We start from the raw sequence: 11,020 nt of genomic DNA, 5'->3' as shown, positions 1-11,020 counted from the left end.
TAGGCTAAGGGCAGAGGTGATCCCTTTATAGGCGTAAGGCTCTCATTGGATGCAAATATAATATTATTACAAATTCCTTAGCATTCTGCCATGCCGTTCTCTGCCGAGTAGTGGTGCACAATTCGGTGTTTGTATTAGGGTACATTCTTTATAACCTGCAGCAGCGACCCTGCACTCACCTCTTTGTTTGGAGAAGGTATCTCATGAGACATCTCTTTCACAACATGTGAGACCCACGCATGTTGTGAAATATCTTATAAGACCATCTCATAAGATAATTTTTTCTTTGTTGTATCCAACCCCTCATCTTGCCAGTGTACACAACATTGGGTCCTTGCATGTGGACCTACTCTTCTTCTTGCCAACATAGTGCAACAAGTCCTTGAGCCTTTGTCTTGACCTTTGGTTTGCCTTCAACCTCTGCCAATACCTCAAGGACATTGTACCATGTATTTCCTAGACCGTCCTTAAATACTCGGAATATTCTTCAAACAGATGCATGGCTGATATTTAATGATCTTCATGGACACATGGATGGCTAAGATGAACTATAGTTGGACTTTTAGTGAAATAACCATGACGCTTATGCCATTAAGGTCTTAGGTCAGTTTTGGTCTGTACTCTGTACACGGAGAAATCCCTGTCTATGGCCTTTAGGATTCAATATTGCACCGTTCTTTTTGAGTCAGTCTTTTGCTAATGCATATCACTGATGCAGTTAGAAACAAATCGTCTAAAATACATTTTGACCCATGTATTATATTAACTGAACAAATTAGTGCACAAACATGCACATTTACGCATATTAGTATTTTTTTTTTTTATAGATCCTCAACAAGGCTTGATTAGTTAAAATGATTAAACTGCTAGAGTGTTCAACATGGCTAAACACAGGTTCATATGACAAGATCTAAAATTTCTGAACAATATTAGAGCTGCAGAATTCTTGGTCATACTATTCTTTTTTTTTTTTCTTTTTTTTTTCACTTTATTTATTGATAAGGTACCTATGCATCTAGTGTGTTTTAAACCTACGACCTTACTCTTCACTCAATTTGGAATGTCATTTGACTTAGAGCTCATTGGTGTACTCATTTTCACTTTCTATTATCATCTCTCTGTAGAAAAATCTTCCTAGCATCCAGTCCAAGATTCAATCTATGCTCATAATTGAAAGAAGCGAACAAATGAGTAAGGTCACTATACTAATTATTCTATCTATCCTCTGGTCTCTAGCACTGCCTCCCCCCTTCTCTTTCACACACACAAACTCCTGTTGATGCTTGTGAACTTGCATGGACAAGTAAGGGTGCATGCTCACACGCATTCACTCTCTTTCAAAAATCATCTGGTTTTTGTTTTTCCTTGTCTCTTAGGATTCATGTGTATAATTTATTTTGGAAACATCTTTACCTTGCACCCTTCAACATGTTAGGAATCTATTGCCATTGAGTTGTAGTTACATAATTGTGCTATATTGGTTGTAACAGATAGTTAGTTACTATGGGTTAATGTTTGTTACATTTACTATGGGTTAATGTTTAGAGGGATGTGTGATTAAGTAGTGGTAAAAGGGTAGTGTACATTGGGGGTTAGTTAGTGGACCATGAGTTAGTTAGAATGGTCTACGGGTATAGGGGATAAAGGTTGTAACAGAGGGATTCATTGTGAATAATAATGCTCATTCAGTTTACTCTCTCTCTCTCTCTCTCTTCCATGGAGGTCAAGTCCCCTTGAAGTGACCAACATCTTTCTCTGCTTAATCCATTAAAAAAAACCTTAACATTTGTTATCAAAGCCTCTGATCCTTTCATGCCACCATGACAGAAACTCATTCCACTTCACAAAATTCCAATTCACAAAATTCAGACAAACAGATTTTAGAGAAAATTGCACCTTTAGCGAGGATTTTCGAGAATCGTGAACATGCATTACAAGAAATCTAGAAGCAGCAAACCATTACTGGGTTTATGCAAAAGGTTGCTGAAACAGAGGAAAAATGGCAACAGATTCCAAATTCAAGTTCTCGAGCTCTTCTTATCAACAATAATGGGGGAATTTCAGAGTCTTCAGCTATGAAGCACGGGTGCGTTTCGGGACTCGGGTGCGGATGTGGGACTCGGCAATTTTTGAAAAAGTAGGGTGCGGGTGCGGGTGCGGCGGGACTCGACGATTAAAAATATTTTTATTTATATTTTCTATATATTTTTACTATTAAAATATTCTTAAAAAATACATTAATATACCTTGATTCACAAAACAAAGAAAGAAGAAGGCAAGAAACACATCTGAGGTCAGAATTTCGGCTGCTCCGGCGAGTTTCAAGGCCGATTTCGGTTTGTTTTGGCCGTATCGGTTGCCGGCCGATATGGCCCGATTCTGGCCGAATCAGCCTGGTTCGGCGCGAATCGAGCCGCGTCGGCGCGAATTGAGCCGAGTCGGCGCGAATTCGAGGGGGAAAAAAAAAAAAAAAACTCAGACGCGGCACCGACGCACGGTCAACCGCGTTGGATGCCACGTCCCGCGTCGGACTCGGGTGCGGCACCCTCCCAACCGCGTCCGTGCTTTCTAGGTCTTCACCCCTCAATTCTATCAAGAACCTAAGATTGGACTTTCCAAAATTCCATGGAGAAGACCCCACTTGTTGGGTTTATAAGACCAACCAATTTTTTTCATATCATAACACCCCAGAGCACCAGAAGGTGATGATGGCTTCATATCATCTTGAGGAAGAAGCTCTTATTTGGTTTCAGGATGCAGAACAGGTGGGTTTAGTAGCTGGGAGGTCTTCGTTAAAGCTCTGCAGACGCGCTTTGGTGTCACTGCTTATGATGATCCCATGGAGGCTCTTATTAGACTCAAACAAACTTCCACTGTGATTGCTTATAAAGGTAACTTCGAAATTTTGTCAAATAGAATCTTGGGTTTATCTGAGACACAAATTGAGTTGTTTTCTAAGTGGATAATTTTTTGGATGCTGTTGAGTTACTTGTGCTGCACTTGCACTTGGATACCTCTCAAATATTAGAGGTTAGAGTGGCTGATGGCACAGTTCTTAAGACTATAGGAAGCTATCATGGGGTCAATATCACTTTGCAAGGACATAGGTTTGTATTGGACTTTAATGTCTTACATTTGGGGGGTTGTGAGGTAGTTTTAGGTAACCAATGGCTGAGTACTTTGGGGGTAATCAGTTGGGATTTCCAGTTGTTGACTATGAAGTTTCTACATTTGGGAAAAAGAGTGTTCCTCAAGGGATTGCAGCCTGCTTCCTCGACCATTTCTGATGCTAGCAAGCTTTTCAGTGGGTCAACCAAGAAGGGTCTAGTACTACAAATTACTGCTGCAGCCCCTATTCCCTCTGACCAACCTCACTTTCCACCAGTGCTGGCAGACTTGTTGAGTGAATTCTTCAAGGTTTTTGCTGTTCCTACTAGCTTGCCACCCATCAGAGGTCATGAACATAGCATCAACCTCAAGGAAGGAACCTTGCCTGTTTGTGAAAGGCCATACAGGTATCCTCATTTTCAAAAATCTGAAATTGAAAAGATGGTAAATGAGTTGCTAGAATTAGGGTCAATACAGCCTAGCCAAAGCCCATTTTCTTCACCTGTTTTGCTTGTGAGGAAAGCTGATGGAAGCTGGCGTATGTGAATAGACTATAGGGCTCTTAATAAGACTACTATTAAAGACAAATTTCCAATTCTAGTTATAGATGAGCTATTAGATGAATTGGCAGGTGCCTTAGTATTTTCTAATTTGGACCTCAGGATAAGTTATCACCAGATTAGGAAGAAGAGTAAGGATGTTCCTAAAACTGCTTTTAGAACTCATGAAGGGCATTATGAGTTTTTGGTTATGCCCTTTGGGTTGACTAATGCACCATCCACCTTTCAGGCCTTAATGAACTCTATCTTTAGACCTTATTTGAGGAAATTTGTCCTAGTGTTTTTTGATGATATTTTAGTTTACAGTCAGTCCATGGATGCTCATGTATCTCATCTTAGAACTGTTTTGGAGGTGTTGTTGTCTAACTAGCTATATGCCAAGCAGTCCAAGTGTGTGTTTGGCTGTACTGAGGTTGAGTATTTGGGTCATGTCATATCTGGAGAGGGTGTCAAGGCAGATCCCAAGAAGATTTCAGCTATGGTTCAATGGCCTATACCTGATTTTGTCAAGGCTTTGAGAGGGTTTTTAGGGCTGGCGGGCTATTATAGGAAATTCATTAAGGGGTATGGGACCATTGCCCAACCCTTGACTGATCTCCTTAAAAAGGATTCCTTCCATTGGAGTGATAAGGCTTTGGAAGCTTTTACAAAGTTAAAGGAGGCTGTGACTCAGCCTCCTGTGTTGGCTCTTCCAGATTTTTCTAAGCCATTTATTATTGAGTGTGATGCTTCAGGGAAGGGTTTGGGAGCTGTGCTCATGTAGGATTAGAGACCAATAGCCTTCCATAGTTAGGCTTTGAAAGATAAATACATTCATTTATCTACTTATGAAATTGAGTTGTGGCTTTAGCTTCTGCAATTAAAAAATGGAGGTCTTACTTGCTGGGAAGACCTTTTGTGGTTAAGATAGATCATCAGAGTCTTTAAGTTCCTGTTGGAACAGAGGATTGCTACACCATCTCCAGAAAAGTGGCTTGCTAAACTCTTGGGATATGCCTTTGTGGTGGAATATAAAAAAGGGTGTGATAATAGGGTGGCAGATGCCTTGTCACGAATTTTTTGGACCTGTTTCTGATCTGTCTACTTTTAATTCTGATTCCAAAGCAAGTTGCCTAATGCTTTTGACAGTTCCTGATCCTACTTGGTTGAAGGTGTTGAAAGATAGTTACTCCTCGGATGAGTTTGTCCAACAGTTCATTGTTGCTGTCCAGGCAAGGACCCCACCTAAGGGCTTCACTTTTCAGAATGGATTGTTAATTTACAAGGGCAGGTTTTACATTGGTCCATCTTGTCCTCTTAAGCTTCAATTTCTGCATCATGTCCATAGCAGCCCCTTAGCAGGTCATTCTAGGTTCTTAAAGTCTTATCAAAGGGCTAAGAGTGATTTTTATTGGCAAGAGATGAAGACTGACCCCAAGAAATTTATCAGAGATTGTGATACTTGCCAGAGGATCAAGTCTGATACCTCTTCTCCAGCTGGACTACTTTAACCATTGTCTATTCCTAATACTCCTTGGATTGATGTGAGCCTAGATTTTGTGGAGGGCCTTCCTAAATCCATGGGGTTTGAAGCCATCTTGGTGTTGGTGGACAGATTAACTAAGTATGTGCATTTTGTTCCTGTCTCACATCCATATAGTGTAGCCAAAATTGCTTCCCTTTACATGCATGTGTTTTCAAATTACATGGAATGCCTTCTTCCATTGTAATTGACAGAGATGCCACTTTTACTTCTTTGTTTTGGTCTGAGTTATTTAGACTACAAGGCACTGTTTTGGCCATGTCCACTGCCTATCACCCTCAAACAGATGTACGGACTAAGATTGTGAACAAGTGCTTGGAACAATACTAGAGGGCTTTTACCAGTGATAGACCTCATCAATGGGCTTCTTGGTTACCCTTGGCAGAATTCTGGTTCAATTCCTCATTTCATGCCAGTTTGAAGCTAACCCCTTTTGAGGCTTTGTATGGCTTTCCTCCCCCTAAGCTCCAAAGTTATGTTCTTGGTACAACTAGGGTGGATGCACTAGACTCTTTGTTAAGTCAAAGGCAGGCTGTTCTGAACATCTTAAGGGATCATTTGGTACAACTAGGGTGGTACAACTAGGGTGGATGCACTAGACTCTTTGTTAAGTCAGAGGCAGGCTGTTCTGAACATCTTAAGGGATCATTTGGCTACTGCTCAAGATAGGATGAAGACACAAGCAGATGAGCATAGGCAGGATAGGTTCTTTGCAATGGGGGATTGGGTTTTTCTGAGTTGCAACCCTATAGGCAGCAGTCATTAGCTTCCAAAGGAAGGTGGAAGTTGTCTCCAAGATATTTTGGACCATTTAAGGTGTTGCAGAGAATTGGAAGTGTGTCTTACAAGTTGGAATTTCCCTCAAAATCAAAGATTCATCCTGTGTTCCATGTGTCTTGTCTGAAGTTGAAATTGGGCTAGCATGTAACACCCTTACCTACCTTGCCTCCAGTTGATGATTCAGGGCAAGTGTATACTGAACCTGTTGCAATTTTGCAAACCAGGGGTAAGTCCTTGAGGTCCAGGGTCATCACTGAAGTGTTGGTGCAATGGTTAGGTGCCTCACTTGAAGATGCAACCTGGGAGTCTCTTCATCAGCTGCAGCTCTCTTTCCCTCACCTTGGGGGCAAGGTGCTTTGAAAGGAAGGGGTAATGTTAGGAATCTATTGCCATTGAGTTGTAATTACACAATTGTGCTATATTGGTTGTAACAGATAGTTAGTTACTATGGGTTAATGTTTGTTACATTGGTTAATAGAGTGATGTGTGGTTAAGTAGTAGTAAAAGGGGAGTGTACACCGGGGGTTAGTTAGTGGACCATGAGTGAGTTAGAATGGTCTACGGGTATAGGGGATAAAGGTTGTAACAGAGGGATTCATTGTGAATAATAATGCTCATTCAGTTTACTCTCTCTCTCTCTCTACTCTGGCATGGAGGTCAGGTCCCCTTGAGGTGACCAACATCTTTCTCTGCTTAATCCATTAGAAAAAACCTTAACACAACACCAAGCATTGATCTAAACAAGGCAAATGCAATTAATACATGCAAACGAGCTTATATCTGCATAATTTTAAGATATCAAACGAAAAACATTTACCAAAGTCAACACAATACAGGGTTGTTATTTACAGCAAAACATTAATCTAAAAAGCTTACAACAAACAACCCATACAAAGTAGAAGCAACGTATATATCTTCTTCATTTTAGCAAATAAAAATGTGTAATGAGAGACCCCACGGTCACTGCAACCAAGGTTGAAATTCCTATGGAGTTTTGGTTGCAGTTGCCATATCCACGGTGATGGTTCTGACGATTATTTGCAGCACCTGCTACATATACTGGGATGAAATTTCTACCTCCTTGTGCAGGTGAGCTTGACCCACCATTATGTCCACTCTCACCAGCACCAGCGGATCCACCACCGGTGGCATGTTCAAACTTGCTGCTATGTTTTATAGCACTCCTTCCACTATTACCAATGTAACTGCTGTCATGACTATGTGCAACTTTTGCTCCCAAGTGAGTTTCCTGCAAAGAATCTGCAAAAGTATTAGAAAGTACCTAGCATAGACCAATACTTGGAAAAGGTGTCATGGAAGGACTTTGCCTTGAACGTGATTGGCAACAGATGGATGCCAAAAGGTTCTTCATGGAGCTGGCTTTGCGTTTGACATAGGGGACAAATATGGGGGAAGAAAAATAAAAATAAAACCTATGATGATAAATAGATCTTGAAGTTTTTTATTACTGACACATGCTATCAATGGCATCACAGAGAGGCAAGCCTTTGTGCGCTTCAAGCTTAAGCTAAAAAGGGATAGCTAATAAATTTGGATACAAAGTAGGATGTTAGATTGGTTGACTGGCTTCCAGTTTCTAATGTAGAGCACGTAATTCTAGCCACCAATTTTTTTGATGGAAGGGTTAGTTCTCTGTCAGCCTATGTTTCTAGTTGATCTTAAATGCTGATGTTGCATTAATTAAGCAATCCAAGAGTTTTGGCTGGAATTGCAGAATTTTTCTAACCTGAATGAAATCAACCTGGCCTGCTCTCATATTATTTATCAAATGCTGAACTGAATTTCTTCTAGGGCTGTAATTTTATTATTTTCAGTTCTACTACCAGGTCATGAGTTTGCTCTCCTAAGATTTTCCCGTCTCGTCAAAGTACCACAGCACTCTGTTCTAGCCTCTAGGTTTGCACTCCTATTACTTTCAATCTTTTGCTACTGAAGTATTTTTAACTGTCTTGTGTAGTCAAGATCTATTAGGTGGAAAGTGAAGTTGCAAGTTCAAAAACTATTGAGTGCATTTGTAAACTAAAGAAAAAAATGAAGAAGAAAAGAAAAGAAGCATCTCTATCTTGTGGAGTAGCAGCACTAGTGTATAGCTAAGTTTTGTTTTGCATAGCAGGATGGTGGAAACAATACTTCCAAAACTTTTTTGATAAGTATAGAATGATAAAAAATGCTTCCAAAACTAAGGTTGTATGGAGCTTAATTGTTATTAAGTATGAGAAGGAAAAATGATTTCATCAAAAAATTTCCCTTACTACGTAGTTAAGAACAATAAAAAATCATGCATTTACATAATAATGAATTTTTACTTATCCTAAAGAGAAAAGTGAGAACTAATGGCAGAGACAACTAATGGTGCACAAGAGATCTTTGGAAATTTTTGTGAGTGCACTGCACGCTGTTCAAGTAGCAGGCATAAGTTTCCTTTTAAAAACTTCCTAACTAACTTTTAAAAAAAAAAAAATTTATTTAGCTTTTTGCTGAAAGTATGTTAAATTATAATTTTACTTTAAAAAAGGGAAAAATAGTAAGAAAAAATGATGTTTAAAAAAGTTGTACATAAAAGTTCAAAAGCAAAAAATTAGCTTATAAACTAGTCTCAAACACACACGCACAACTCCCAATCTCTTCAATTGCTCTTGAATAGCTCATATAAATACTGAAGCCTATACATGGGAAATTTTTGCAGCAGCAATATAAGAGCCTTTTTTCAATGTGGAGACAGTGTAATATCTTAAAGTTGAAGGTGAATAACAGAAATTCTTTAGGTTCAGTGTTTTGTGTACCATTATGCTATAGAATTAATCAAATTTTCTAGACGTGGAATTCCTACTCTTTAATTTTGGTTCATGAAAGTCAACCTAACGTTTGTGTTATGGTGTTTCTGTCTTTTGAAGGGCACTTGTATAAATCTTGTCTGTTCTGCCAAGGTATTGCCTTTTGAACTTTCCCATTATAAGAAAGTTAGATGTATTTAGCACCACCATAAAAGAATAAATTTACCAGAATCCATTTTTAACAAAAAAGTGTGCACCATTTCTGCCTGATTCCTTAGTAACATGGAATTGGAATTCTTGAGAGAAGATAACAAAAGCATATGACTGTGTACGTGTCAGTTTTTCATCTCATTTCTGTTAAACCAATCACATCTAATTTGGAAGCTTGTACTTAATTTGTATTATTCCTTCCTCAATAAGTCTACAAGCACTCATTTTTTCCGCTAAAGGTTGAGGGGATAAGTTGTCAATGGCAGACAATAAAGTGGTATAAGTGATGGTCTGATGTGAAATCAATAACAGCTTTAAAAAAAAAATTTGTTTGTAGCATTACTCAACCTTTCTTGACCGTACTTTGAATATGAATAGGAGATTGTAGCAAAAGACTTATATTATATGTCTCAAAGTGCAATCCGTGACAAGGATGTGAGGAATTGCAGGTCGAACGACCATCATAATCAAAATAGAGTTTCTAATTCAAACCATAAACCATAGCTAAAAATAACCCGAAGAAGGAAAGTTCTTCTGAATATGCAAAAATATGAAGGTAAGAGAAGAATATGAGAAACATATGACAAAGATAGATGTGAGTACCTGAAGAAGCCAAGGCCTTCTGAAGAGGACTAGAAGTTGCAAAAATATAAAGGTAGGAGAGTAATATGAAAAGCACTACTATTTCTTTACTTCCCATCTGGCTAGCTTCACTCTAGTAACCATGCAAAGAGCTTCTGGACTGTAGTATCCAATCCTAGAATATTGTTTTCAGGCTGCTTCTCTCTCTCTTTGCATATAGTTTGTAACTTGTTTGCTTCGTTTATACCATTGATAAAGTGGAGAACGTGATCTTTGTCCTTATCTTTGGCTCTAAAGCGATCTTATCAGTTGAAAAATACTTTAGTATATGACTATATGGGCCAACTTTCTAAAAAAGAAAATATTGGAATCTTAGGACATTGTTTTGCCACTCATTGTGGCTGAGAAGTTGAATCCACCTGTCCCTCCTTTCCAAAAAAAAAAAAAAGCACTCTTAATTATAGAGGTAATAGCCCTTTGATTTAGAGATTTCCACTTCACTTTTGGTTTTGTGGAGGTTGGTCTGAATTATGGAACCTTTAATCTAACTGTTTTTAACTTTTGTAAATCTTGTTTTACCCCCAAAAAAATTAATTTTTAACTCGAGAATTGAGATTATTCGATAATATCTCAATTAATAGAATTTTCTAAGCAATAAGAGAATAAAAAATACAATAACGATAGTAAAATCGATGCACATAGAATCAACAACTAAAGAAATGTTAGAAATTACTTGTTTTAATTGAAGAATGTCATACAAGCATCAAAGAATTAAAGTATACTACTGCTTGCATTAAAGCAGATGACAATAAGAAATGTAAATGAACTATAAGAACTACACTATTTCTAGAAGAAAATATTTTGAAGTGTTTTTTTTTTGAAAGCGAAGTGTTGATATTAAATGATTGATTATTGATGTTTTCTCCATGGGTAGTCCTCTTTTTAGGCCAAAAGAATTTTAGTTTTTTCTTAACCAATAACTACTCCATAATATAAGGGAATAGTTTATTTTATTTTTATTTTTTTAAATCACTTCTCTATATTTTTCAAGTGTTCAAGTAACATTTATTGTCACATGTAATATAAGGAGGTAATTATTTCCTACCATGTAGCATTTTTCTAAACATAAGGAGTTAAGTTTAAAACTTCATTGCTTATCAAAAAAGTTTAAAATTTGTTATAATCAATGGTACCAACCCCCTAAGATTGTTTCTCAAAAAAAAAAAAAAATCCCCTAAGATTTACATAAAGTAATTGTCAGTTTAGATATGTCATTATTGCCAAGTCTATATGTGGCATAATTTTAAAGGACATACACGGTATGGTTATTGAACTTGCATGTGACATTATCAACAAATTATAATAACATGGGAATAACCCATTTGATTGCCATGGGTTGTAACTCGGGTCGGATCTTTGGAGAGGCTCTATTAATATTGTGGCCTATAAAACGATAAGTGAAA

General features: G+C 38.0%; 2 protein-coding genes across 2 annotated transcripts; one reads left to right on the top strand and one right to left on the bottom strand.

Annotated features, from left to right (window-relative positions):
* The first annotated feature begins 1,970 nt into the window (after positions 1-1,970).
* Positions 1,971-5,158, top strand: LOC115985337. The gene is made up of 8 exons (XM_031108289.1): positions 1,971-2,086; positions 2,266-2,396; positions 2,754-2,891; positions 2,960-3,107; positions 3,195-3,646; positions 3,740-3,993; positions 4,039-4,427; positions 4,612-5,158. Exons 1-8 carry the CDS (start codon positions 1,971-1,973, stop codon positions 5,156-5,158), a joined length of 2,175 nt encoding a protein of 724 aa, XP_030964149.1.
* Positions 5,159-6,725: 1,567 nt separating this feature from the next.
* LOC115983591 lies at positions 6,726-9,840 on the bottom strand. Its single transcript, XM_031106311.1, has 2 exons — positions 9,579-9,840; positions 6,726-7,230 (listed from the first exon to the last, which is right to left on the bottom strand). The coding sequence occupies exons 1-2, from the start codon at positions 9,673-9,675 to the stop codon at positions 6,890-6,892; spliced, it is 438 nt and encodes a 145-aa protein (XP_030962171.1). The 5' UTR covers positions 9,676-9,840; the 3' UTR covers positions 6,726-6,889.
* Between the last annotated feature and the right edge of the window lie 1,180 nt (positions 9,841-11,020).

Source organism: Quercus lobata, chromosome 4 (genome assembly GCF_001633185.2).
Source record: "Quercus lobata isolate SW786 chromosome 4, ValleyOak3.0 Primary Assembly, whole genome shotgun sequence".
Classification (NCBI taxonomy): Eukaryota; Viridiplantae; Streptophyta; class Magnoliopsida; order Fagales; family Fagaceae; genus Quercus; species Quercus lobata.
Note: the sequence above shows the minus strand (reverse complement) of the source record. Positions and strands in the feature narration are given on the sequence as shown.